We start from the raw sequence: 27254 nt of genomic DNA, 5'->3' as shown, positions 1-27254 counted from the left end.
ACCTCGCTCAGGGGTGGATGGTTTCAGCTGGGAAGGGGCTGACTGGGAGGGGGATTGAGTGTGGAGGAATACTGGGGATTTGGTGGGTGCGTCAGGACTAAGCCAGGGTGGGGAGACTCAGGCAAAGCAGAGGCACTAGGGGTGGGCATGGGGGACTAGGATGATGCAGGTGGCACCGGGACAGTGCAGAAAGGACTGAGAAAGGGGCAGGGGACTAGCACGGGGCAGGGGGCTCCGGGAGGCTGCAGATGAGCTGGGTTGGGTCGGAGGCGGGGGGGGGGGGAATGCAAGAGGTTAAGTAGGGGGGTGCTGGGGTCCGGGGCAGGTGCTAAGGCCTGGGGCGGTACCGGGGATGCCGAGCTCCGGGGCGGGCCGGTGCCGGTCGGGTGGGGAGCGGCGGGCGGGGCCCGTGGCGCGGGGGCTGTCCCGGCGCATCCCCACGTGCGCGTGACGCGGGCGGGGGCCGGGACCGGGACCGCGATCGGGACCGGGACCGCGGCGGAGCGGAGCGGAGCGGCCATGCAGCCCCCGGCGGCCTCCCCCGGCCCCGCCGCCCCGGAGGGAGCCGAGCTGCTGCGGTGGCAGTGGCGGGAGGTGCAGGCGCCCTGCCTGGTCGCCGCATGGATCCTGGTAGCCAGCCTGGCCAAGATCGGTGAGTGTCCCCGTGTCCCCACCCGCTCCGGTGCCCCGGGGAGCAGCCGTGCCCACCCCTGGGCAGGCAGGGGGGATGCGGCATCCCCGGCGGGCGCGGGGGCACCCGGGACGAGGGGTCATGGGGACAAATCCGGCTGGTCACCACTCAGCTGGGTTGCGGAGGTCGGGGACCACCCCGCATTCGCCGTGCCCTGCCGTGGGATGATGTGCGGCGACAGGGTGAAGGTACCACCCCAAGGAAAAGATGGGGGCCCGGGATGTTTTTACTTGCGAGGGATGGATGGATGGATAGATGGATAGATGGGTGGGCACAGAGGATGGATGGTTCATGAGAAGAGAAGTCCCAAAGGATGTCCCGTGTTCCCAAAAAGCTGGCACAGCACCTGTCATTGGTGGGCCAGGAAGCCATTGTTTCCCCGCAGCCCCGGGGAAAGGCTCGGTGGTGGCAGTGCCAGGCAGGATGTGCCCCCAGCAGCCCGGGGTTGGCAGGTGCCTGCAGTCTCCTCCGGTGGGTCACTCCAGATTGGGCTGGCCTTGGAGTCTTGTGCTCCCCGGCACAGAACCACGCAGCTGCGGGAGGCTCTGCTGTGAGAGGCTGCGTGGGAAGGCACAATGAGGATGTGTGTGAGCTGTGCAGGGCTGGGCTCCCCACCAGCATCCAGAGTGATGGGGAGGGGACACATGTGCATGGGTGCTAAGCAGGGGTACCCAGAAGGCTGGTTCCCCACAGTGCTCTTGCCTGCTGTGCTGGGCCCAGGGGATGAGATTGTGACCTTGAGCCGGGTTTTCTCCTCAGGGACCCCACTGTGAGCACAGCCCCTGTGGTGGGGGCACAGACACCCTCTTAATTTTGACTTGGATCAAGAAATGTGGGTTCAGAATTAGGCAGGGGAATCTCTAATGTGCAGCAGCACTCGTTACACAGGGGACAGCTACAGCTGTGACCACCTTCCTGTCCCAAGCATCATTGTGGATCTTCCATTCCTCTTCCTCCTTGCCTTCTCGCAAGAGAGACCTAAAGCCTCGCGAGGAATGAATTAAAAGGTATCATGAGTTTAAAAATACAACACTCTGCTGTAGCTGTGCCACCTCCAGCTGCTGAGTGCGTCCCTCCTACCTGCAGAAGATCAGAGAAAAAATTCCCTTCCCTGGCTGTTTTCTTCTCTCTGACCTCTCCCGGAGCTGCTCCTGTGCAGGTTTCCATTGACACGCTCCCCTCAGCCACCCTGGATTTTGTGCGGGTGGGTACAGGGGGGCCTGAGCTGGGATCATTCCCAAACCCCCAGATCTGCCACATTCTTCCAGGCCCTGAGGCTGCTGGCCACTTTCCTTCTCTGTGGAACACCCTGGTGGCTGACAGCTTCAAGCTGCAGGTAGTGTATCCGGTGGGTCCAATGGATACTCAGAGCCTGGAGCCAGTAGCGACACCCAGACCTGGAGGCACGGCTGCAGGCAGGACCCTGCCATGGGTGTCCCCAGAGATGGCACGTGCAGTCCCTAGAGTGCACAGGAGTCCACAGAGGAGATGAACCAAGGGTGGAGGATTTTGGGGAGCAGAGAGGGCAGTGCCAGCTGTGGCAGCCATGGACTCTGGGCATAGGCTGGCGCAGAGGATCCTTGTGGTGATGCCAGCTCACAGCCCTGTGACTGCAGGGGAGGAAGCGGCCCCACGCCCGGGTGATGGGGAAATGACACTGTGGGCTCTGTTCTCAGAGGCAGTCACGATGCTGGGGTGACCCAAGCCAGCAAACACCCGGGGCAGGGAAAAACTGGCTTGGGTGTTGCCTTCCTGCGCAGCAAGGCATCATCCGGGCCTTGCTGCCTTTTCCATCTGCAGTCAGAGCACAGGATGTGGGGAACACAGAGGTAATGAGCATTGCCCCAAACATTCTCCTTTCACATAGCTGCCCCACGGGCAGGAATTTGCCAGCAGACAGATATTTTTCCATGCAGCAGCATTGCAATGGGTTGCAACCATCTCTCCTTGCACCATTGCCTCTGTCCCCAGCTGCTCATGTCTTGGTTTAGGTGTTCTGCCATTTCCCAAGCTCTGGAGGAATAGAGCAGGTTTTGGCCCTGAGTTACCTCAATGGCAAATCCTTTATTATGGATGCCTGAGTATGGATTATGTCTCTGAAGTTAATTCACATGTGGCTAAGTTACTGTTGCTGTGGGAACCTTTAGTGCTGAAATCCTTGACTAGTGTGTATAAAATTAGAGCTTGTTCTGTCTGTCCCCACTGGCTGCTCTCTGTGACACAGGGGAACTCATGTGCTGCCATTTCCTGGGGATGGGGGCAGCTTTCTCCATCAGCCGGGGGATTTTTGGAAAAGCGTGATCTTTCCCATGGATGCTTCTCCTTTATTTGACCAAGTTTCTGGCTTGGTAAAAACAATCATAAAACCATAGCGTGTTTTGAGTTGGAAGGGACTTTAGAGATTGTCTTTTTCCAACTACCCTTCCATGGACAGAGACACCTTCCACTAGACCAGGTTGCTCAAGGCCCTATCCAACCTGGCCTTGAAGACTTCCAAGGTGGATGAGAGCCAGGACCCATGTCCCCACAGCATCCCTGCACTCTCTCCTGGGTCCCTCCAGCCAGGCAGGACGTAGCTCCACAGCATGGGAAATGCAGATGGGTTGGCAAAGCAGAGAGCAGGGATCTTGGCAATGTTCCTGAGAATGCAGAAAGGGGCTGGACGCCTCGTTCCCTTCTTGAAAACTTCAGAGCTTTGTTCCCGTGGGTGGGAAGCGGCTTCACAGCCTGCTGCAGGCGCTGAGTGAGCACCATTCGTCCACCGGTGAAGGCAGCTTGTGTGGGGTGAACAGGGCTCTGCAGTGACTTGTGTGGTCATTTAGCAGGAATTTGGCCTGGATGAAGCCCAGCCAACTTTTCCTCAGGCTGTGGGTCTGCTTGGAGGGCTGTAGTGTCCATATCACCACAGCCTCCAGGGCTGTATTGCAGCCCATAGCAGTGAGCAGAGCTGGCTGGGGCTGAGGAGGGGTGCCCCAGGCTCTGTGGCTGTGGTGTTCAGTGGCAGAGCTAAGGCAGAGGCTTGGCCTGGGTGCTCTTTCCTATTGAGGTGCTTTGTGGTGGAGCTGCACTTCATGCTGCCCCTGTGCTCACTGCTCTGCCCCTGCTGGCTGCAGCAGTGCTCCTGCTGTATTATGGCAGGGAGCCAGTGCTGGGGCATGGCTGGGGCTTACTGTGCCAAGCAGCAACCTCTTGAGGTCCTCAACTAAAGGAAAAGTGGCCTTTAGCCTGCACATTGGGTGGTGAGCTCAAAGGTGTTGTCTCTGGTTGCGAACCAGATCTTTGTCATTGAATTATCTCCTCTAATTCAGAGCTCAGCTGTGGTGAAGGAAATAAAATCACCTAAGAGATGCTGGGAAAGGAAAAAGGAAGAACATCAGGAGGCCACAACCTCTGTCTGTCCACTTCTCAGGAACACTGGGATCTCTCCCAGAAGGATAGAGCAGGACCAGGACAGGTTCAGAGGAATATGACAAGGGCATAGAGACATGGAAACCTACTGATGAAGTACTGCCTGTTTCTGGGCTCCTCTCCAGGTCTACGTCCCTGGAGACAGCACCCTGGGCTAGGCAGACATTATGGTCTGTCCTTTGGGGTTCCAAAGGAGGGAGGCAGCTGAATGACCCAGGGCTGATGCATGACCATAGCACAACTTTCCTTCTGGAGGGGTAGCTTGACACAAGCAATGGGCACCTTTAGTTCAGCATAAAGGGCTTTAGGGACTGGGTTTTGGGGTTGGCAGCAGGGCTGGGCTTGCAGCCAAGTGATGGTTCAGAGCCTACCCTGATATCCCTGGTACCTGCTGGGTGCACAAGGACAGAGTTGGCTCTCAAAGTGCCTGGAGGAACCCACTCTCCAGGAGATTTAAGTCATGTGACAGAGCTGGGCTGGATTTCACAAGTGATGGCAGAACTCAGTGATGGTGGGACAAAATCACTGTGACCCTCAATAGCCTTTCCCCAAGCAATGTCCTTTTGGAGGGGCAAAAATATATCACCTTGTGCTAGCAAGGAGAAATCCCCAGAGATGGGGGGTTGCCTGCCTGGAAGGTGGACTGATTTGGGATTACACAGCACACCCTGACAATGGGGGACAAGGGTGCCTGGAGGAATGAATCCCCCGAGCTGGCCGGCGTGGCATCCTGCTGGCTTGTGCCTGAGCACAGGCTCACTGCCACATTACTAATGGATGAATACCAGGGCATCCCCTGCTTACTTTAGAAAATGCATCCTGTTTCATGGCAGCTTAAGATTTGGCCCAAACCTTGCATGGAATAAAGTGATTATTCCAAGCATCTCTAAATCTGCAGCTCCTGAGTGCCTGCGTTTTTGCATGCAGATAGGTTAGCTGGTGCTGAGGGAGGTTGTGCTCAGGCATGGTATGTGCTGCAGTGGTTTGCATGCTGCTCTGGCTGCTTGCTCAGACAGATGCAAACAAGGTCACCCTGGCACCAGGGCTGAGCATCCTCATCTCTGAGTGGGGTAACATGTCCCGGTGTACCAGGATTTTTTCACTTGAACAGCAGCCAGCAGTGCTTGTGACACTGTGAACATGCTCGCTGCCTGCTTTAAACCTTTAAGTGCAGAAGCCAAGAAAAGTAAAATGCCTGGCTGATTGGCTTATTAGACAGTGAGAGGGAGAGGGAAATCCTGAAGAGTCAGGGACCTGAAATCCTGACCTGGCAGGTAGCTGGATGGTCTTTTGTGCACATGTGGCTATGAAGCAGCTTTTCCATAGGTGCTCCCTTGTTCTCCTCCCATCCGTCACACATCACCCAACCCTTCTTTGAAGCTTGTGGATTTGGGATGCTCTGTTCATGTGCCTGTTTGGCTGATGCTTTCATTCATCTTTTTCTTCTAGTTTTCCACCTGTCAAGGAAGGTGACATCCGTTGTCCCGGAGAGCTGCCTTCTCATCCTGCTGGGGCTGGGCCTGGGGGGCATCGTGTTGGCCGTGGCAAAGAAAGCCGAGTACCAGCTGGAGCCCAACATGTTCTTCCTCTTCCTTCTGCCCCCCATCGTTCTGGACTCAGGATACTTCATGCCCAGCCGGCTGTTCTTCGACAACATTGGTGCCATCCTCACCTACGCAGTGGTGGGCACGCTCTGGAACTCCTTCGCCACCGGCACCGCGCTCTGGGGACTGCACCGGGCTGGGCTCATGGGTGGGTGTGCAGGGCTGCCCAACTTGGACCACATCCCCAAAAAACAGGTTGGAGGTGCAAAGCACCCCCAGTTTCATAGCCCACTGCCTCTCCCTGCTGTGGATTCCTAGGAATTACAGCACACCGGGGTCCTGGTATCCTGGGAATGGTGCTCTGGCAGGACGGTCAAGCGTGCAGGACAGACGGGCCCTGCTTGGCACTGAGCTGACTCATGTCTTTGCTATTTTTGCCTGCCGACCTTGGCTAGCTTTGCTGGCTGGCTGCCATGTTCCCTCTCCTTGGCTGGAGCCTCTGGCCCTGGCTGGCCTGGGCTGTGTTTTGAGCTCTCCTGAGCCCTGAGGAGCCACTTGATGCCTGGACCTGAGGTGGGGCTGCTGAGCCACCTTTGGTGGTACCTGCTGGAGGAGCAGTGATACACCTGAGTGCCAACAGAGATGTACCTCATACTCCTCTCCTGTTGCAGCAAGAATGCACTGAGTCCCACTTTTACAGAGGCATCCCAGAAGTCTGGGAACACTTTTGGGCTCATCCCACTGCACTCCCAGTTGAGATGCTGCAGCCAAGTCACTGGGATCAGATGAGTGACAGGCTTGTTTCTTCCTGGTGAGAGGGGCTCTGAGGTGGCTGGTTTGCCTGACCTTCGTCCTTCTGTCCTAACAGATCCAGGTGTTGAAGCTGGGCTGATGGATTTCCTGCTCTTTGGCAGCCTCATTTCAGCTGTGGACCCTGTGGCAGTCCTGGCTGTCTTCGAAGAGGTCCATGTTAATGAGACCCTCTTCATCATTGTGTTTGGCGAGTCTCTCCTGAATGATGCTGTCACTGTGGTGAGTTACAGCTTGGGGGACTCTAATGTTGAGCCCAACATGGCCCAAGGTGCTGGAATTCCCCAGGATGGGCAGAGGATGCAGGTGACATCCCTGAGCTGGGGGCAGACCCATGCTATACTCTCTTGGCCTTACTTCTCTCCTGTCTGCAGGAGACTTTGCCTGCTGAAATGAGCAGGTTACATTACCTGACAGGTTTGGGGTGGAAAATGCCTTTTCCACAGGACCCTTCCTGCCCTGCGTTTCTCAAGGGATTTGCCTTGCCTGCAGGTGCTGTACAAGGTCTTCAACTCTTTTGTGGAGCTGGGCCCAGCACACATCCACGCCACAGACTACATGAAGGGGGTAGGTGAGTAATTGTCACACCAGCCCCTCTACCTCTTCCTCTGTTGTGGAAGTGGAGGGGGGCAAGCACAGGAGCTGCTGTCCTGTGGGGTGGGCACTGCACACCACAGCTCTGTCACCTCCATGTGTCACATGCCAGCCATCAGCAGAGAACTGCAGAATTGTTTGGGCTGAAAGGGACCTTAAAGACCATCTTGTTCCAGCCCCTGCCATGGGCAGGGACACCTTCCATTAGATCAGGTTGCTCAGAGTCCCACCCAACCTGGCCTTAAACACTTCCAGGGATGGCACAGTCAGTCTGTGCCAGGGCCTCACTACCCTCACAAGAAAGAATTTCTTCCTAATACCCAATCTAATCCTGCCCTCCATCAGTTTGAAGCCATTCCTCCTTGTCCTGTCACTCCATGTCAATGTCAAAAGTTTCTCTCCAGCTCTTTTGGAGTACCCTTTAGGTACTGGAAGGGCTTCTGAGGTTTCCCCAGAGTCTTCCCCAGGCTGAACAACCCCAACTCTCTCAGCCAGTCCCCACAGCAGAGGTGCTCCAGGGGATGCTTTGGGATCGTCCAAAGCTTTGTGCTCCATGGGATGGACCTGGGTGGGAACATGGTGCTTGGCCAGCCTGGCATGGCATGGCTGTGGGGCACAGGAGCTGGGCCCGCTTGCTTCTGGTTCACGTGAGACTTCTCCCACCAGCCTCCTTCTTCCTGGTGAGCCTGGGGGGCACAGCCGTGGGGCTGCTCTTCGCCTTCCTGTTGGCCCTGATCACGCGGTTCACCAAGCGCGTGCGCATCATCGAGCCACTCTTCGTCTTCCTCCTGGCCTACGTCGCATACCTCACTGCTGAGATGGTCTCACTCTCCGCCATCCTGGCGTGAGTACTGGGCTGTCCCCCAGGGGAACCCAGGAAGTTGGGGTTGCAGTGCTGAGCAGCAAGAGGCAGTGAGTAGACCCACTCCTCATCCCGCTGTAGGGCCATGCCAGCTCCTTCTGCCCCTCTGCAGAGTCACCTTCTGTGGGATCTGCTGCAAGAAGTACGTGGAAGCCAACATCTCCCAGAAATCCCGCACCACAGTCAAGTACACCATGAAGACACTGGCCAGCAGCTCAGAGACCATCATCTTCATGTTTCTGGGCATCTCGGCTGTGGACACCTCCAAGTGGACATGGGACACAGCACTGGTGCTGGGCACCCTGTTCTTTATTCTGCTCTTCAGAGCTGTGGGTCAGTCTGTCCTGCTGTGTATGTGACCGGTAGCACACAGCCCTTTTCATGCCAAAAAGGGGTATTGCCCAGGAAAGGTTGGGGCACAAGGCCAGCCATGGATCCTGGCTGGGATTTTGTGCTGTCTCCTGGAGCAGGCAGGGCTCTCCCAGCATTCCAGGCTCTCCTTATCCTTCTTCCCCAGGTGTTGTTCTCCAAACATTCGTGCTCAACCGCTTCCGCCTCATCCCCCTGGACAGGATCGACCAGGTGGTCATGTCATATGGTGGCCTCCGTGGGGCTGTGGCCTTCGCCCTGGTCATCCTGCTGGACAGGGAAAAGGTGAAAGCCAAGGACTACTTTGTGGCAACAACCATCGTGGTGGTGTTCTTCACTGTCATTGTGCAGGTGAGGATGGGCACTGTGCCATCCTCCAGTGCTGCTTTCTAACGCCAGAACTGGCCTGGGGACATGTACTTTGGGAAAGTATCTTTTTTCAAGTGACCTTTGGTCCTCGGTGCTTTCTGGCACTCCATCCATCAGCAGGTCTGCAGGACTGCTATGGGGACTCTTGCAGTGGTGGGGCCATGGCCCACGTTCTTTTCCCACTGGCATTTTGTTCCGGGACTGGCTCCAGGAGCTCCAAGAGTGCATGCCTGTCTCTTTAGAAAGCTGCTGATGGGCCCCAGCTCTGACGTTCAGTGTCCTGGGAAGGGAAGCCACGGGGAGGATGAGTATGAGCCATGGGGAAGGATGACTGGGGGTGTACACCATGTCACAGGGGTCAGGTTGGTAGGGGCATGCATGACTGGCACAGCCACTGTCCCCAGTCACTTCGTGCTGCTTCTGCTCCCCATGCCCCAGCCATGCACCCTCTTGCCCTCCCAGTCTTTCCCTTGCCTTCTCCTGCCATTCTAGGGCCTCACCATCAAACCCCTGGTGACGTGGCTGAAGGTGAAGCGCAGTGATCACCACAAACCCACGCTGAACGAGGAGCTGCATGAGCATGTAGGTGATAGTGCCAGAGGCTGCCTGGCTCCCCTCACACATGGGGCTGGGCAAGGGCCATGTATGACCTTGGCATCCCCAGGGCACCCCCAGCCTTGCCACCACTCACCCTCTTCCTCTCACTCAAGGCCTTTGACCACATCCTGGCAGCGGTGGAGGACATCGTGGGGCACCATGGCTACCATTATTGGCGGGACAAGTGAGTGTCTTAGGATCCTCTGCTGACTGTTAGTGAATGGGAGACACATGCCAGCCACAGGGACATCTTGGGGTTCTCACAGGAGGACACTTCTGCTGTGGGCAGCACAGCAGGACCAGGAAGCCTGTACATCTGTCTGGATAGGTACCATCTGGCAGAGAGAGGTCAGGCAGGTGTGGTTGGAGATGCTGTGGAGCTGGCATTGCTCACCAAGGTCAGAACTTGGGTTGTCCATGTTGGTGGCAACGGCCCCCTGCCTCATGGATGGAACTGCGCTGGGCACTGAGGAGGGAACAGCCCTGTTCCTGCCTGGGCAGTGTTTATCTGCAGCACAGGGACAGGAAAAGGATGCAAAAAGCCTGTTTCCTGCAGGGGAAGTGCTCCAGCAGGCTGGCCCCATCCTACTCCCACTGCCTCTCACAGACCCGATGCTGTCTGGCTTCCCCTTGGGCAGGCTGAAGGGTGACCATGTCCCCTCCCCTCCTGTTGTCCCTGGCAGTGTGTCCCTGTGCACAGCCAGGTCCTGTGTGCCCAGCCTCCCTTCACTGTACTTGGGACACTCAGCCTTGTGTGGGTAGATATCCCTGGCTGTGGTACCCCCTGGGAGCTAAATTGCCTGTGTCTTCATCTCATGGCAGGTGGGAGCAGTTTGACAAGAAATACCTGAGCCAGCTCCTGATGCGGAAATCTGCCTACAGGCTGCGGGATGAGATCTGGGATGTTTACTACAAGCTGAACATCCGTGATGCTATCAGCTTTGTTGATCAGGTATCAGCACAAGTGGTGACCAGGCAGTAGGATGGTTCTGGCAAGAGAGGTTCCCCTCATGTATGGCCACATGTGCACCCTCTGGCCGGGCAGTGGGGACCTGCCCATCACAGCTGGGTCCTTGCTGTCCTGATGCCAGCCTTGTCTTCCCACCCCCCAGGGTGGCCACGTGCTCTCGGCTGCCAAGCTGGCACTGCCCTCCATGCCCAGCCGCACATCCATGTCAGAGTCGTCAGTCACAAACCTCCTGTGAGTACAACCATCCCTCCGAGCTCCTGGACAGACCTCCTTCGACCTCACAGCTGCCCTCTTCCCTGGTGTACCAGGGCTGGCAGGGGGCTGGCACAATGTGGGCATGGAACCCAGCACGTCCATCTCCATCTCCCGGCAGGAGGGAGAGCGGGAGCGGCGCGTGCCTGGACCTGCAGGTGATCGACACGGTGCGGAGCCGCCGGGACAAGGAGGATGCTGCCATGCACCACGTGCTGCGAGGGAGCCTCTACAAGCCCCGCCGGCGGGTGAGCACTCCCGGGCCACGGCGTGTGCTGACCCCGAGGGGAGCAGCACCCACAAGAGGAGCAGGGATGGACGATGCTCTGTGAGGTCAGCTGCTCACCCTGTGTCTCTTTGCCTCTCCCTCGGCCAGTACAAGGCCAGCTACAGCCGTCACTTCATCTCTCCAGATAAACAAGAACGCCAAGATAAAGAAATCTTCCGGCAGAACATGAAGAGGCGTCTGGAGACCTTCAAGTCCACAAAACACAATGTCTGCTCCTCCAAGAGCAAGGCCAGGCTGAAGGAAAAAGGCAGGAAAAAGGCAAGTCCTCCCTAAGCTCCTGTTCTTTTCCTAGCTCTGGGATTTGGTCACCCCAGGATGCAGTAAGAGAGGTCCTTCTAGGGAGTAGGTGAGGTGCTGCAGGGCATCAGCAGCTCCAGAGCCAGAGGGGAAAGCAGCTCATCTCTTCTTAGTCCTGTTGATGCTGCATGTGAGCATGCAGATGCTGTGTGTCCCTGTGTCCTCAGCATGCCATCAGTGCTGTGGGGTGGCTCTTCACTGAGAAAGGCCCTGGAGGAGCCCCAGGTTCATTTTGCAAGAGCACTCAGCGTAAAGCAGCCTCAATGTTGGTGCAGATCCAGACTCAGCAGTGTGACACTGCACCTCAAATTGAGCCTTAGGTATCTCTTTTTGTTTGGAGGCTTTTGAAACCATTGCAGCTGAGCAGTTTCTTGTGGGGCCATGAAGATGCAAAGCCTAAGGACTAGAAACCATCTGCCATGTAGCCAGGGTGGGAATCTGCCTGCCCAATGTTGACTGGCTTGCAGGTCCACTTACTTGGTTTAGGGAATTGCAGAGGGCAGGTCCCAGCCAGTTCCTCTTCTTTCGCAGAAGAATATCTCTCTGACCAAAGAGGCACCCAATGGGAAGACACACAGAAATGTCCCCTGGCAGGATGCAGGTAAGGCCAGTATCACATGAGGATGGCAGGTCCTGTCAACGGGACCTGGTGGCGTGCGATAGGAGCACCTGCTGTGCCTGCCCACTGCCAGCTCGGTGGGATGACAACACCCAGGGCTGTGCTAGCACCAAACCAACCCCCTCCATCTGCCTGCAGCTCCTGTCCTGGTGATGGTCAGCTCAGAGGAGGAGGAGAGCGATAGCTCGGAGACGGAGAAAGAGGACGATGAGGGGATTGTGTTTGTTGCTCGAGCCACTGATGAGGTCCTGCAGGGAAAGACAACTCCTGGTAGGCACCAATGCTCCATGCTGGGGCAGCTCCCATTGTGTAGCTTGTCCTTCCTCTGCCTTGGCCAGGGCAAAACCAGTCAACAGAGCATGAATGGAAGAATCACTGTCCTCTGGGGGCATGGCAGAGCCTCCCTGTGTCCTGCATCCCTGGGCCAGCATATGGTGTGATTCTTGGGGTTGGGCTGCATAGGGAAAGGAGTTGGACTCCATAGTCCTTGTGGGTCTCTTCCAACTCAGGATATTCTAGGATTCTTTGGCCATTTAGTAGTGGTTGGTTCTGCAATGTTTGCAGGGTCCAAGGAGAGACTGAGAGTTGTGCAAGCTCCCTCTCACTGTCCCTCCATCTGCATCTCCAGGCAGCCTGGATGTCTGCCCCAGCCCCTGCATCATCCCTCCATCGCCAACCTTGGCAGAGAAGGAACTGCCATGGAAAGGAGACCAGGCTGATCTGGCTGTTTATGTCTCCTCGGAGACCACCAAAATAGTGCCAGTGGATATGCAGAAGGCGTGGAACCAAAGCATCTCCTCGCTGGAGAGCATTGCTTCCCCCCCAGGCATCGAGAGCGGACCTCAGCACAGGAGATTTGCCTGCCCTGTGCTGGAGGAGCAACCCCAGTCTGCAAGCCAGGCGATGCCAGAGCAGAGCTCCTGCTTCCAGTTCCCCAGCCACATCTCCAAGAGCAGCCGGTCACAGAGTGACAGCAGCCCGGACGGTCCTGAGCAGCAGGAGCTGCAGCCTTTGATGCCCACAGAGGAGCAGGGCAGGATGCCACCCACTGCAGAGCCCAGGTGGCTGATGTTCAACAGAGCAGGCCACCTCTGAGGCACCCTGTGGACTGGGTAGGGGCTGAGAGCTGCAGACAGGCTATGACCTGCTGACCACTCTGTCTTGCATTGCAAAGGTTGTGTGTGTCTCCATAAACTCCAGGAGTGGCAGGAGAACCCAGTACTCCTCCTGGTGCTGTATTCCAGGTTGTGCTTTGCCCATGCACCTACTGATGTAAACCTGGTCAATAATTGGTCTTTGTGCTGCAGCAGCAGGTACCAGCCCCTGTCCATCCAGGGAGGCACAGATCCCAAACCTCATTCTTCCTCTCTGGTCCCTACACATCTCTGCATCTGGGAGGTTAGAGATATTTCTCCCAGGGCCGGGATGCCAAACAAACTTGATCCTGTCATGGCTGTGCTGCCCTGAGGTTGTAGCTGCTCACAGGTGTAAGAGTATGAGCTGATCTCCAGCCTGACTGTGAGTTGGAGGCCTCTTGGAAAAGGGCTGAGAGCAGTGCTGGAGCACAAGAGCCCACCCACACCCAGTGACTGAGCCATTGACTTCAAGGTGGCCACAGTGCTGGTTCCTCAGAGCATGCATGGAGCTCAGCCAGGAGCTCAGAGATAGGCTCCTTGCCACGACAGCCCTGTGTTCCCCAGGTTATGGAGGCACCACAGAGGCAAATTCATGACTTTCTCAGGACTGGGAGCAGCGCTCCTGGGGTTTGGCTCCATCAGGAGCTGGACTAGTGAATGCACAGGGACTCCTCTAACAGCCAATGTGCTGTGCCAGCCTCACGCCTGTCGCCTGGATGTGTTCCCAACAGCTGCAGTGTTCAGCTTTCTGCCTTTACTGGGAGGCAGCTGCCCTGCACAACAGCCTTGATGTTCATTCTTCTGCCATCCCAGTCCCTCCAGTTGCCTGGGATGCCTCAGCTGGGAGGTCCGGTCACAGTGCAAGGAGTGGAGCAAGCAGCAGGTATGAATGTACATCAGGAACAGGGGTGATGGGGGGTGTGAGCAACATGCATCTTCAAAGGTCTGTCCCCAACACTTGCATCCCAGCCACCCCTGCTCTCTCCTCAGAGGGTGGTGGGAGCTGGTGGCCCACATGATGAATTATTTCTGGTGTGACCCCCAAGGGCCAAGAATTGCTCCCCAAGAACTGCTCAGCACACAGAAGAGCACAATGTCTGGGCACCAGCAGAGCAGGAGGGTTGGGGGTTGCTCCTCTTTGGGAAAAATGGAGACTTGGACTGTTAATGCTCCAAAGCAGATAAAAGCCTGCCTTTTCCAGCTCTATGGGTGTGCTGAGACAGCAGGTGCCAAGGGGACACTTGGATGCACTGGGTGTGTGAGCCCAGTGTGGAGCAGGTGAGCTGTTGGGACCCCCAGCCCTGTCAGCAGGGCTCAGCAGAGGCCCTTCAGCTCTGTACCTGTTCCACCAGATGAGCATGAGGTTTTTAAAAGGTTTTTATATAGTTTTGCATTTCTGGTATGACTTATTCTAGTTTTGATTTCTGATATTGGGCCATACTAAATCTCTAGTTGGGTCAGTGTTTTCTGTAGCCATGGGCCCCACAAATGACTCAAGACTTAATATATTATTTGCAAGGATATTGTTATAATGTGAAAATATATGCAGAGTATTTTGTAATGTTCAATAAACTGGAGTTGGACCAGACTGGTCTGTGTTGTCTGGGAACCTCTGCCCATCCTGGTTTGGTTCTCCTTTGCAGGCACCAATGTCCCTGTGCCTCTCTGTTCCTCTCCACCCGAGGCCCCAACCCCCCTCTCTTGATGTGCCTAACTGGATTTCCTGGTTTCCACAAAGTTTGTGGAAAATGTGAAATTCTTTCCAAAGAAATGCTTGCCTGCAGCCGTTGTTAGGCTGTGCAGAGGGAGCAGCCAGCCAGAGACCAGACCCTTCTACCCAGAGCTGTGGTAGCACAGCCACCAGCCTGCTGGGAGCCCACATCTTCCCATGTCCTCTCTCCTTGCCAAAAATGTGTTTTAAAGGGGTCTGTTTCAGGGTATTCTGGGTCACAGGAGCCTCCTTGCATTGATTTGTGCTGGTTTTGCTCTTCCCTTGATGTCATGGTCCCCGCTTTTCTTGAAGGAAAGTAAATGTGGTTTACTTGATTCACGAGGTAGATGTTTGGCTTGTATTGAATCTGGCATCCACCATCAACCCCTGGTCCTTTTTGGCAGGGTCAAATGTAGCTTTTAGCCCTGTTAACTTTGCACTGGCCCCCGTGGAAGCTCTCGATCCTCGTGACATTCCCCATCTGCCTTGCATCCCACCAACAATGCTGTTGGCTGAGCTGTGCTCTGTGTGCTGGACCTCAGTGCCAGCATCGCCTGCAGCCACAATTGCCTTGGCAGTGCACCAGGCTGTGTGGGCCAGGTTGTGTCCTGGAAGAGGTGGGTCTGCAGCCTTCAGGTCCTCAGAGGAGGGAAAGCAGACATCTCAGCTTCAGGAAATGCTAGGGCTGATTGCTGTTCTCTCATCCAGATATCTGAGCTTAGCAGCTAATGTGTGTGCAGGCTCTCCATGCCACCAACCAGCAGCTCAGAGCACTTTCTTCCCACCCTCAACCCCAGTCTTGTTGTAAGCAGGGATGGTGACTCTTTGCCAGTTTTTGTTCTTGTACTTCACTCTGTATTCCACCTTAGAGTGTCCTGCCTGTACAGGACTGCTTTGATCCTTCCAGCATAGCAGAGAGTCATCTCTTTCAGCCTAAAAATACTAAAGTGCTTCAGTGGAAAAACACAAAAGTGAGCCAAACCACAAATGCATGTGCCCAAACTTCTGCTTCTCCAGGACAGAGTAAGCTTCAACCACAGGAGCTGCTTGTCAGACTCTAACCCAGAACATACAACACTCTGACAGTGACTGTAAGTAACCCCATCCCAGAGCAGACTATCACAGACCTGTCGTTTTGCACCCAGGCTTCTGCTTAGAGCCTGCCATTAAACCTGCACATTTTTTTCTATAGGCATTTGCTTTCTCCAATACTCAGCTTCTCCTGTTCTCTGGTACCAAAACTTGTGAAACTCAGCAGGGGATGTAAGGCAGCTCTGGCATCAGCTGTGTGGAAGAGCTGTGGGCAATGAATTGGTGTTGGCCATCTTACAAATGAGTCTTCAAATCAGCACATTGCTTTTGCACAATGCACATTGGAGCATCAGGTAAATTTCAGACCGGAAGGGGCTTGGGAAGCCCATGGTCCAACCCCAGCTCCATGCAGGGCTGGTAGTAAAGCTAGACCAGGTAGCTCAGAGCCCTGTCCCACTGGATTTGGAATGTCCCTGAGGATGGAGGTGTCAACTGTCCTGTCCCAGAACCACACCACAGCTACACCAGTCTTGCACAGAATGAATTTCTCCTTATGCTCAGTAAATATTTCCACTGGGGCAGGTTGTCCCTGTTACCTCTTGTTCTTCCAAGTGCTTCTCTGGGAGGAGGTGGGTTGTGGTTTCTGTGTGCCACCTTGCTGGTTCTTTCTGTCATATATATGTGTATGTATGTGTACATATATATATATATATATATTCTTTTGGGAAGCCCCAGATTGGAACTAGCACCCATTGTGTCTCACAGCTACCAAGTCCAAGAAATGATAATTTTCTTGGACCTGCCAGCTATATATGCTCTACTGCAGTAAGGGTGCTGTTGACTCAGATGTGTAGTTGCTGATCCTGCTCTGTTTCTGGAGCACTTCTGACACCCTCTTGGGAGGTTTTCACACTGTTCTATACAGGCAGAAGCTGTGGGAAGTGAGTGAATAGGAGCCAGCTCCTTACCTCTCATTCACACAAAGCATGGCAGAGGCTTTGGCCATGCTCATGTTTTCCTGGAGAACAGCAGGAATGCAAATGCAGAAGAATTCAGGAGAGGTGTTCAGTCTGATTGTATCTGGTACAAATATTTTGGAGACACACCAGTCTGTTCCTTGCTCCTGCCTCCTCATGTCCATCTGTCCAGGCATCCATCTCACCTACAACCAGACTGAACATCTCCCCTGAATTCTGCATTTTCCTTCCCTCCCCTCTCCTCGCACCTGAAGCAACCATCCCTGCTCCCTGCTTTCACTGGAAGCCTCCTCTGCCTGTTGGCGAAAACAATCCGTTTTCCCTCTGCCATTCCCTTCGGAGGGGGATGCCAGCCCTGTCCCTGGTCAGCCCCGCTGCTGGCTGGTGAAGTTGAGCAGAAGTTGCTCGGCTGAGGGGATGCGAGCGGGCCGGGGCTGTGCCGCGGCGGTGACGGAGCCGGCATCAGGGGCGGATAATGAGGAACAGATTGGCGCTGGGCAGTGGTTCCCATGCTGCGTTCCAGGGCAGAGAGACCAGGATGGGAGAGCCTCTGTGCTCGGCACTGCATCCCTCCGGCTCGGGTGGAGCCAGCCCCTCGGCTGTCCCGGCTGGCCCCGCCGGCTGCCGGCACTGAGCGGCCCCGGGCTCCCCGCAGGGCTGGGGACCGTCCCAGGGCTGTGCCGCAGCCCGGCTGTGCGAGGAGCAGGCTGGCTGAGGACAGACGAGACCAGAGGGATCTTTAGGTCAGCAGGAGCTGGATGGGGTGATCCACACCTTCCTTCGAGGCTCAGACTTCCTTGTTTTTCCCTGGAGGAGCAAACAAAACTGTAGGAATCCCTGAGGACTGCGTGATGAGGTTGCTGCTCCTGGGCATTTCTGCAGAACAGCCAGAGTGGAAGGCAACATGGCTTTGATTTTACAAGTGCTCCAGATCCAAGAGTTGTGATCTTCCCTACAGCCAGGCATAGCTGCTCCTCATAGCCTCTGAAGAAGCCACCTGGGCTCCTCTCACCTCATCTCTGGCATCTGTGGCCATACATCCAGGCTGTCCTGAAGGTAAATGAAACGTGTTGGCGGGTTAGCTGGAGAGGGAGGAAGGGTTCTGAGGACACTTTGGGGATGTGACCACCGGCCTAGTTGGTCTGGTCTACATCAAGATCACAGGTCATCCCAAATGGCCCAGGAAAAAAAGGGCTTGGAAAGGCCACAGGGTGCTGGTATTGACCAAACTCTGCAGCTACTATGCTGTATCTGTGCTTTCCTCTATCACAGCAATGCAGGGCAATCCCTGCCTGCACACAGGCTTTGCCTCCTGAAGCCCAGCTAAGCCCACACTGATGAAGTTGGATAGCCATTTAAAGCGTTGCTTTGGCTCCTTGGATGGCTGGGGCGAGCCAGCTTCTGGCTGTGCACCCACCTGGGGCCTCACCGTGTGTGGCTCCTTGGCAGTTTTGGGTCTTTGAAGCTCTCACAGGCAGGTGGATGAGCTGCAGGCTCAGAGCTGCCTTGAGAACCCTCCTGGAGGCAGGGCTGGTGCTGGGACCATGTATCACTTGTGCAGGAGTCACCTTCTCCAGATTTTTCCTGGATATTTGGGTCCTGCCTGCTCTGTCAGAAGTTCCAGTCCTACTATGGCCAGGATATTCTCTTCTCTACCACATTTGTGCATGCAGATACACCTATTTTCAGTAGACATCCCTACCCTCTTCTATTTATGGAGAAAGCTAGCAAAAGTTTCAGAAAGGTACCTCAGAAAGACAGAGAAAGAAATAAAAAAGAAGCAACTATGAAGGCTAGTAAGTTTTCTCACGTTGTGGTATGGGGCTGGCTGGTGGGAGCAGGCTGGGGAAGGAGCACCAGTCACAAGTGCTGGGATGGAAGGGCTGTGGAGCAAACTGGTGGGACAGGTTGCTGCCAGGGAATTAATCCATGATCCCTGCTAGGTTCACTCCGATCTTTGCTTTATTCTGCTAGCGAACAAATAGAACTGTTAAAAAGGTTTCACTTTTTTTTCTTTTTCCTTAGTAAAAATAGCTTTAGAAGCAAACAGGAAATTACAGACTGAGGAGTGCAATGAAGAGGGGAAAAAAGTCAGGCAGCTACCTCGCAGTGCTCGGATTTGTCTATAAATACGGCTCCACGTGGGGTGTCGCTTGCTTAAAGGGAAACAAACCGCCCCCAAAGCGGTGGGGATCGGGGGGGCGGGGGTGTAGGGGAGCATCTCCCCTCCGGCGAGGGTGACACACCGAGGGTGGGGACGAGGGTGGGGACGGGGACGGGGACAGGGACAGGGGCGGGGGCTGGCTGGGCCGGGGGAGCGGCGGGAGGGGAGGGCGGCGGCGGGAGCGGCGGGAGGGGGGAGCAGCGGCGGGAGGGGCGAACGGCCGGAACAGCGGGCGCGCTGCCCAGCGCCTCCGGCAGGTGTCGCCCTGCGCCGAGGCCTCGCCCATCCCCGCCAAAATGGCGGCCGCGCCCCCTCAGGGAGCCCCCGGCGGGCGGGGTGCGGCGGAGCGCCGCTGGAAAGCCCTGCGGATTCCGTGACGGGGTAGACTTAAGGGAAAATAAAATATACATGTGGTAGTTTCAGGCCTTCTTTGGTGTGCCAGCCCGAGCTGTTGCCCAGCTCTGTCCCGCTCTCCTGATGTCCAGGTTCAGTCAGTCACCAGCTCACACTCTCTTTTTCAGACACCTTCATCTCGCCCGGCACCAAACGCAGGCAGGGGCTGCAAAATATGGCCAAAAACCAAAGCCTTATTTTACTGTGAGGGTGGTGAGACACTGGAAGATACTGCCTAGGGAGGTGGTAGTTGTCGCAATGCTGGAAGTGTTCAAAGCCAGGTTGGATAAATCCTTTACCAGTCTGGTTTAATGGGACATGTCCCTGCTCATGGCAAGAGGGATTGTGACAGAATCATCTTAAAGGTCCATTCCAACTTCTTAACATTGTATGATTCTGTAAAGAAAGAAAAGCAGCAAAGAACACACACTTGCACCTGTGTGTTTCTGTGGTGGTGAGGAAGCTCTTGACCCACTTGTCCCTCTTCCAAAGGCTCATGGCCCCAGTCTAACAATCCTGTTTGAACTCCAGAGGGGTCTAAGCCTCCTCAAACTCTCCCATGGCTGCTCTGTAGATGCCCTTACCCTGTCTCGATTTGGAAGCAAAGATCCCTCTGCAAGGAGGAAGAGAGCAGCAACATTATGGAAGAAAGGCAAGTGAGAGGATGAGAGGAGAGATTGCTGTCGGGAGGCAGGAGCCCTCCGCCCTGCCTCTTTGAAAGGGAAGCTGCTCATCTCCTTCAGGAGGCACATTGTTATTGCTGCTGATGACATCGAATCATATTTCCTGCTGGTGCTCTCCAGCCCTGGTGCCAGGGAAGGGAGGTGCCCATCCCTGCTGGAACCAGGCTCACATCATGTCAGTCCTGTGCTGCTTCCTGATGTTTCCTCTGCCTCCAGCCCACACTGGGAACAAAGGGTCCCTGGTACAGCAGCTATGATCCACATCATACCACCTCCTCACTGTGCCCTGCGTCCCACCTGCTCTGTGTTCCTGCCTGGCATTCTTGCTGTAGGCATTCCCTGAGGTTCACTCCTCTAATTGCCAGCTGTGGATGTTCCATGGCAGACTGCTCCTATCCATGTCAAACCAGCCCTTCCCTGGCATATAAGGAGTATTCTCAGAGCTCTGAATCTGCAGTCAGCAAAATTGGCTCTAGACTCCCCTGGGGAGAAAACCCTGACCCCAAACTGCTCTTTGCCCACTGCAGAGTGACTTGAACGTCAGCCTGAAGTCTTGCAGAGCTGTTGGAGGACTGAAATCTTTTCCCTTTGCTACCAGCTGGGCAAGACTAGAGGGGGACAAAGCAGGTATCTTTTGTATTTGGGAAAACTATCAGACCTGAGCAGGTTATCATTCCCCTGTTGGAAATACCAGTCAAATTAAGGGTACTTTGAGAAGTACCTGGAGGACTCACAGTGGGGCTGCTTGAGTTCAGTGGGCAGCACAGCGCAGCTGTGACAGGCACCCCTACAGCTGGTCCCAGGGAACACCCATGCTGTTCTCCAAGGCACTGACTGGAGCTGGAGATGCATCTTGGGGCTATTGCTCTGCCCTAAGGAGTGCTGAGCTAACTCAGCTGCTTGCCTGCCTGCCTGCCTGCCTGCTCTGGAAAAGCAAACTGCAGGCAGGTGAAAGCTTTCCTTCTCTCTGGAGACATTCTGCCATGGGAGAATGGTTTGCAAGATCTGCTGGGATCTGCTGGGTAGAGGCTCTGCAAATGCTGGCTGTAAGTGTGGGGTTTGGGAGGGTCGGAGGGGCTGGATGGGAGCTTGGCAGAGTGTACACCCAGTGGGATAGCAGTTCAGGGGATCAAAGTTCCTGGATCAGACTGTCACCCCAGGTAGGATGTGGGAGCTGGCCCTGGCTTTCCAAACTGTGGAGCAGGGACTGTGGCCAGTGGTTGGAGAGGGGGTTCTTGCCTCCCCTGGTTAGAGCTGCAAACCCTGCCTCCTAGCAGGGCATAGTTAGTTTTAGGTTGGTTTTGGGAAGAGAAGGGATGGGTCTTCAGGTCAGAAATGTGTCCCAGCCCTTGGCTGGTAATGGTTGGTGCTCAGTGACATGCTCCAAGGGATGTACCCACTTCCCTTGGTGCGGGCTGGGCAGATGTCTCATGGGCACTGGTTGCTCAGGCATGAACTGGGCACAGAGCAGAGACACAAGTGGGGGGCTCCTGGTAGTGTGGAGCCATGGAGGGGGATGTCTGTCTGTCATCACAATTCTTACTCTGCCAAACAGACATGGAAAGAGGAGCAGGCCTGGCAGTTGTGACTGAGGATGAAATTTGCAGTAGTGTGTTACCCTGTGTTCCATGACTCCCTTGTCTGTGGGAGAGGGGTCGGAGCAGGAAGGGTGTGGGTGCCCGCTGGCACGTCTAGCTCAGAGGTGAACATGCTGTCTCAGAGAGTACAGTAAACATGTGCTGTGGGGCTAAATGGCATGCAACATCACTGCCAGAAGGGAAGGTAAACAGATGACTCTTCTGTGCCATTAAATACTTGGGATCTGGAGAGAGATGGATTGCTTTTAGGCTGCTCTACAGAAAAAGCTGACCTGTTCTTCTCTTCAGAGTCTGTGGTGAGTTTTGAAACAGTAGTCCTGAAACCACAGCTGGATTTCTAAGCCAAGAGCACTTTGTTCTTGGAGAAGGCAGGCAATGCCTAAACTCTAGGGGGACAGACAAGTAGCTCCTCTTAAACCATTTAAGCTCTCTTGACTTCACATTCCCAGAGGTGTGTCCCTGCCTGGCTCTGTGTCCTACAGGCTCTTGTGGGGGATTGGGGTATTTTCTCCAGTATGGTCACATCCTGCCAACCAGTGCACCTGCTTAGTACTAAAAGCACGAGAATGCTGAGACCCAGCACGCAAGAGGGGAGCCCACTGCAGTGGGGAAACACCTTCACGGTGTGGGTGCACTGGGATGGTGTCTGATTGAGCAGGAGGCTGGGTTTCCATCCAAGCCCTGCTCCTACCTTGTGCTGGCTGCATTCATGACTTCAAGGAGAAGTCTCTGGAGCCTGTTGTAACAGCATTAACCTGAAAGTGGTGTACAGCACGGCCACTTCATAAGGCCTTGGGGCACCTCTGTGTGTCCCCTCCCTGGCCTAAAGTTAAAGGAGCCCAAAGCTGCTCAGACTGAGATGGGTGTCTTGGATGAGTGCAGCAGAAGGACTTTGTCCTGTGGACTTTGGCAGTGATTGATGCCAGCTGAGCCAAAACCTGGGCACTTGGGGAAGCCCAGAGCTAGTCTAACCAGCAAGTACTCTGCATGTATTGAGTCCAGCTGGCTTGTCTGGGAAGACACTGTGTGTCATCAAGGTGTGCCTTCATATCTGGGCAGAGGCTGTAAGGCTGATATTCCCCTGCTTGCATTGTTTCTCTGTAGGATTGCACACCATGAGCTTGGACTTAGAATCATAGAATGGTTTGGGTTATAAGGGAGCTCAAAGTTCTACCCAACCTGCCACAGGGAGGAATGCCACCCACTAGACCAGGTTGCTCAAAGTCCTGTCCAAGTGTACCTTGAATGCTTCCAGGTTTGGGCATCCACAGCTTTTCTGGGCAACCTGAGCCAGTGCCTCACTATCCTTTGAGTAAGGAATTTCTTCCTAACACCTAATCTAAATCTCTTTTAGCTTAAAAGCATTCCCCCTTGTCCTATCACTCTCTGCCTGAATAAAAACTCCCCTCTTTTTATTTTAAGCTTCCTTTGAGTGTTGGAAGGGGCTCTAAGATCTCTTCAAATCCTTCTCTGCTGCAGGCTGAACAGTTCTAACTCTCTCAGACTGTCAACTTTGTGGATTATCTTTGTGGTCTCCTCTGGACCTGCTCTGACAGGTCCATGTCATTTCTGTGCTGAGGACCCCAGATCTGGATGCAGTACTCCAAGGTGGGGCTCATGAGGGCAGAGGGGGAGAATCACCTCTCTCAATATGTGCTGCAGCCAGCCTGATGTGTGAATTAAAAAAAAAAAAAATCCTCCTCCTTATTTCCCTTGTGGCACACATGGTATTTGAGCTCCCCAAGTGGGACCTTCCTGATTTCTGTCCCTACAAAAAAACCTCCTGTAAGACTTCCTGATGGTTAACTGCAGGCCATGGTTGCATGTGGCACTGAACAACATCTTGAATTGTAGCTGGAGACTTAGTAATTGAGTTGCTTCTGTTCCTTCAGATGGTGAGCGTGACCAGCTGTTGTTATGTAGTCTCTCCTTCAGTCCTTCTGGGAAATCACACCGTGATTATATTTCTGGCTTAAGAAATTTTTTTCCCTAATCAGACTGGGCCTCACAAAGAGGTTGCCACTTAGTGGTAATTACTTGCTTTAGAAGCTGAATGTCTCCTGAGGATTGCAAATAGCGGATTATCAAATTAATTAGTTAAACCAAGATGTGCTTTTGTGAAGCCAAGACCTGCTTTACTTGTGATCTGAAATAAAGGTTTAAATGTTATTAAACTGCATACAACCTGTTCTTGTCTCCCTAATGGGGGGAGAGAGCTAGTTCCTTCCTGAAGTGTAAGTGGTACAAAGGGGTGCTTGCAGCTCTACTTGCGGCATCACTTGTTGCCTTTCTTTCGCAAAACCCTGTTTTGAGCAAAATCTATTACTGGTTCTAAGACTTGTTCTAGGTGGGGTCTAATGCTGCTTTTTGGTGGCTTCCTCTGTTTTTGTAGGCTGCCAAGTTGCAGAGGTACAGGGTTGTAGCTGGACTTCAGTGATCCTTGTGGATCCCTTCCAATTTAGGATATTCTATGAGGGGTCATCGTGGATAGCTTGGTGGGATGGTAACATACCTTTCCTTTCAGGGTACAGCTTAATCCATGGGATATCTGCACTGCTATGTCTGTGGAGATACCTCAGTCTGGTGAGGAGATGCCTGGAAGTAGATTCAGAGACATCCACTTATCAATGGGTTAGCAGGAACCATATATCCTGGAGCAGTGCTCTACCACAGCCCATTCCCAGGATCTCCATCCTCAGAAGTCTCTGTGGCCACAGGAGGTTCCCTATACTGTGCTGAGGACTGCACCAGAGATCACTCTAAGCTAACATGGAGCTCATGGGGGTATTTTCTTAAGAGCTGTTCACCACAGTAATGTAATCATCCTGCTAACATCCATATTGCACAACTTCCCCTAGGTCAGGAGTTGTCCTTATCTGGCATCTGAAACATCTGTCTTGTGTTGCTTCCAGCATAGCTGAATTCTATTCATAAAAGAATTGAGCATTTCCTGATTTGCACAACTGAAAATAAGCAGAACTCTGCTAAGTGGTGACCCAAAGACAGAGGTCCTTCCCCTGCCTCCTACCTCTGTCTGCGCTCTCTCCCAGCTCTAGGTTGTGGTACTGCTTTAGGCACTTGAGAAATACTGCAACTCCAGAAACCAGATCCAAGAAAGGAAGAAAGAGAAAAGAGATGAAGGTCTGAAATTAGAACCTCTGAAATTTTCAGAACAGTTGTACTGATCCCTCTTATACCTCCTATTCTTTCAACACTGGCGGGGCCCCACAGCCTTCAAAGATTGTCTCCCATCCTTCCTAATGTCAGCATTCACTGCCTTTTTACTGTAATTCACCTCTAGGACAGGCTGTGCTTAGCGATAGTCAGCTGCTGCTGAAGGTGGGTACCAAAGCAGACCCCTTGGTGTGAGATTGCCCCTCCGTCCACGCAAAGGACCTGGGTCTGCTGGATGGGAAGCTGGGGCACCCAGATCTCTGCCAGCATGGACGACAGCAGCCTTTTGCAGTGACTTCAGCAATTAAACCAACCCTGAGGAACGCGCAGGCCTCACGCAAGAGTGAGGAGCTGCTCCTGTGAGGAGACAGAGTGACACTGTGCTGGGAACAAGCATGGCATTGTCAGCCTCAGTCAAGAGGGGCTTTTTAACGCCCACTGAAGTGCTAGCTACAGCTGTCTCCCATGTGCTTGAGTGGGAAATGGATCTACAATGCAGAAGAGGGAAAGGACACTTTGCAATTAAAAAAAAAAAAAAGGAAATATATATTAGGATACAGCCTTGAGTAAACAGCAGTGCGATGTTCCCCTTAGCACTGTGCCATGGCAGAGGAAATCACGTCACTGCCTCCGACTGGGATAGGGGTGAGCTGAACTCAGGCTCTTCAGCCTGGAAATCCGTATGGGGGAAGGTGCTCCTGAGCTTTAAGTGCAGTGTAGGAAAGAGAGGAGGTGTGTGATTGGGCTCTAAGTTGCTCTTGTGTTTGACAGCCTCTATAAATGGCGCTGCCAACTTCCCTGCATCCCTCTGAGTGGTGTCGGCTTGAGAGCTTGTGGAGAGCTTTCTATTGTCATGGGAAATGGGATAGGAACAAGACTCTGAGTACCTCTATGGTGCCTTCCTCATCTGTTTGTGAGAATGCTGCAAGCTCCTATATCACTTTTCTCTTTCTGGCCATCAGAGAGCTGGAATTAGGTGGCTTGACAGATAATTCAGAACTAAAAGAGATTACCACCTTGTGCTCCCAAGCCTGTGCAAGCCACCTGAAGGAGACAGGAAAGCCGAAAGCTGCTCACCCTGGATCTGCTGCCAAATGTCAGAGTGTAGGAGAACTGCTCAGTTCAGTAACAGCATGGAAGCAGGTTCTCTGCTCCATCCTCTTCCTGCCCATGGACTCTGGGGATGTCCCAGCCCTACCTGGCTCTGCATTGCTCTCTGTGCTGCCTGGGGAGCACATCTCTGTTTCAAAGCTGAGGTAGCTCCTGGCTTGTGCAGTAGCCCCCCTGAAGGAGCAGGAGCTTTGGCCTGTTGAAATAGTGCCTAGGCTTGTTACCCAGGCTGCTGATTACCAGACCTTTTTGAGACTCCAGATCTTTATTTGGAATCAGGTCCCCCTGCAGACCCCTGGGTAATTGCAGTGACCTGTTTGCTGGATAAAAATAGTTGTGTGCAAGACTGGTGCAATCACACGTGGTATAATTTTGGGGTTGTCCTGTACATAAAAATGAATTGGGTCTGAGCCTTGTGGGTCCCTCCCAGCTCAGGATTTCTCTATGATTCTGCAGTTTGGGTTAGCCTCTTGAAAGGAAACATACATGTAATGCTGCAGTTGTAGAAATAGTACATGAAACTGTTTCTTGCTGTTTTCCATAAAACATCTGGATATGAGAGGCATGTTGGATCTCTTCTACCTCCTTTTATTCTGTGATAGGGATATGCCTCCAACAGAAATAGCCTGGTACTTCTGACAGCCCAAGGCTTGTCATGGCCAGTCATGTGCATGCTGCAGAGACATTACTCTTTGTGCTCCCTCCTCTCTGGGAGTGGGCTAGTCCCTAGGGAGACTCCCAGCAAGCACCTGCAGGAAGATTTTGCAAAGGTTAGCCAAATGTAGCCATGCTCATTGCCTGGGAGATGTGCTGGGGGAACAGATGAAGGGCAAAGCTACTCTGCAAATGTAGCCTTGTACAGACCCTGAAAGCTGTGGTCAGTGGCTCTGCTGGGGAGGTAAGCCATGCTCCTCATCTTCCTGATATGAATCTGAGGGGGAAAGAAAGGCTCTCTTGCATGCAAAGACAAGATCTAAGATCTCAAATTAGTTGTTGCAGATGACAACAACTAGGTTGTGCCTGTGCTGGGTTGTTCATACTCGAGGCAGCAGGGACGTTCTCCTTCACCCAATTTGGCATTAGCAACTGCTGTCACCTGACATGGACACTGGCTGCAGAGGCAGTGCTGCTGTGGGGAGAAGGTGACAGGCTGATCAAGGCCATGGGGGAGCCTCTGAAAGCATGGGCTTTGTGAGAGCCAGGTGCTGAACAGTGAGGCAGCTGCTCAGCTCTGGTCACTGTCAGTGTCACAGCCCCTTTTAGCAGGACATCTCTCTGCTTAAGGAAACGCAGCAGCACAGCAAGCAGCTGGTGGATTGAATGGCTGGCTTCGGGGCTGCTCAAACTCCCAGTTGCTGGTTGGGTCTGGAAACATGTGATGAGGCTATCATATGCAAAGGGATTTTAGGGCAAACTGTTGTCAGTCCGCCCTGGGAGAGGAGTACCTGAAGGTGGTCTTGAGCATGGCCTCTGCTGCTGGCCCTGTGGAGCAGGATTTGGGAAGGCTGTGGGACTCTGCCCCTTGAGCCAAGGCAGCAGAGGTGTTGGTAGCAGTTGCTCAGTGTTCAGCAGGCAAGTGCCCTGTGCTGTTCTGCTTGTCCATGC

At 54.0% G+C, this 27254-nt stretch overlaps 1 protein-coding gene across 2 annotated transcripts; it reads left to right on the top strand.

Moving 5' to 3' along the window:
- The first annotated feature begins 519 nt into the window (after positions 1-519).
- SLC9A5 (solute carrier family 9 member A5) lies at positions 520-17428 on the top strand. 2 transcript variants are annotated; one of them, XR_009933546.1, is made up of 19 exons: positions 520-652; positions 5549-5851; positions 6512-6675; positions 6946-7024; positions 7714-7891; positions 8022-8242; positions 8427-8629; positions 9140-9229; positions 9358-9428; positions 10067-10196; positions 10357-10445; positions 10588-10714; positions 10843-11013; positions 11584-11653; positions 11810-11941; positions 12300-13690; positions 15536-15609; positions 15711-15903; positions 17341-17428. XR_009933546.1 is itself a non-coding variant. In XM_062500295.1 (16 exons), exons 1-16 carry the CDS (start codon positions 520-522, stop codon positions 12764-12766), a joined length of 2628 nt encoding a protein of 875 aa, XP_062356279.1. In that variant the 3' UTR covers positions 12767-14395. The 2 variants fall into 2 exon arrangements, 1 of the variants encoding a protein (XP_062356279.1); XM_062500295.1 differs by lacking the exons at positions 15536-15609; positions 15711-15903; positions 17341-17428 and having other exon boundaries at positions 12300-14395.
- Positions 17429-27254: the final 9826 nt, after the last annotated feature.

Source organism: Cinclus cinclus, chromosome 11 (assembly GCF_963662255.1).
Source record: "Cinclus cinclus chromosome 11, bCinCin1.1, whole genome shotgun sequence".
NCBI classification, from domain to species: domain Eukaryota; kingdom Metazoa; phylum Chordata; class Aves; order Passeriformes; family Cinclidae; genus Cinclus; species Cinclus cinclus.
This window is presented reverse-complemented; position numbering and strand designations above follow the sequence as displayed.

Coding starts and splice junctions, on each gene's coding strand:
- SLC9A5 (XM_062500295.1), top strand. CDS start 520: ATGCAGCCCCCGGCGGCCTCCCCCGGCCCCGCCGCCCCGGAGGGAGCC. Junction 10,446..10,587: donor TCGTCAGTCACAAACCTCCT/GTGAGTACAACC, acceptor ATCTCCCGGCAG/GAGGGAGAGCGGGAGCGGCG. Junction 10,715..10,842: donor TCTACAAGCCCCGCCGGCGG/GTGAGCACTCCC, acceptor TCCCTCGGCCAG/TACAAGGCCAGCTACAGCCG.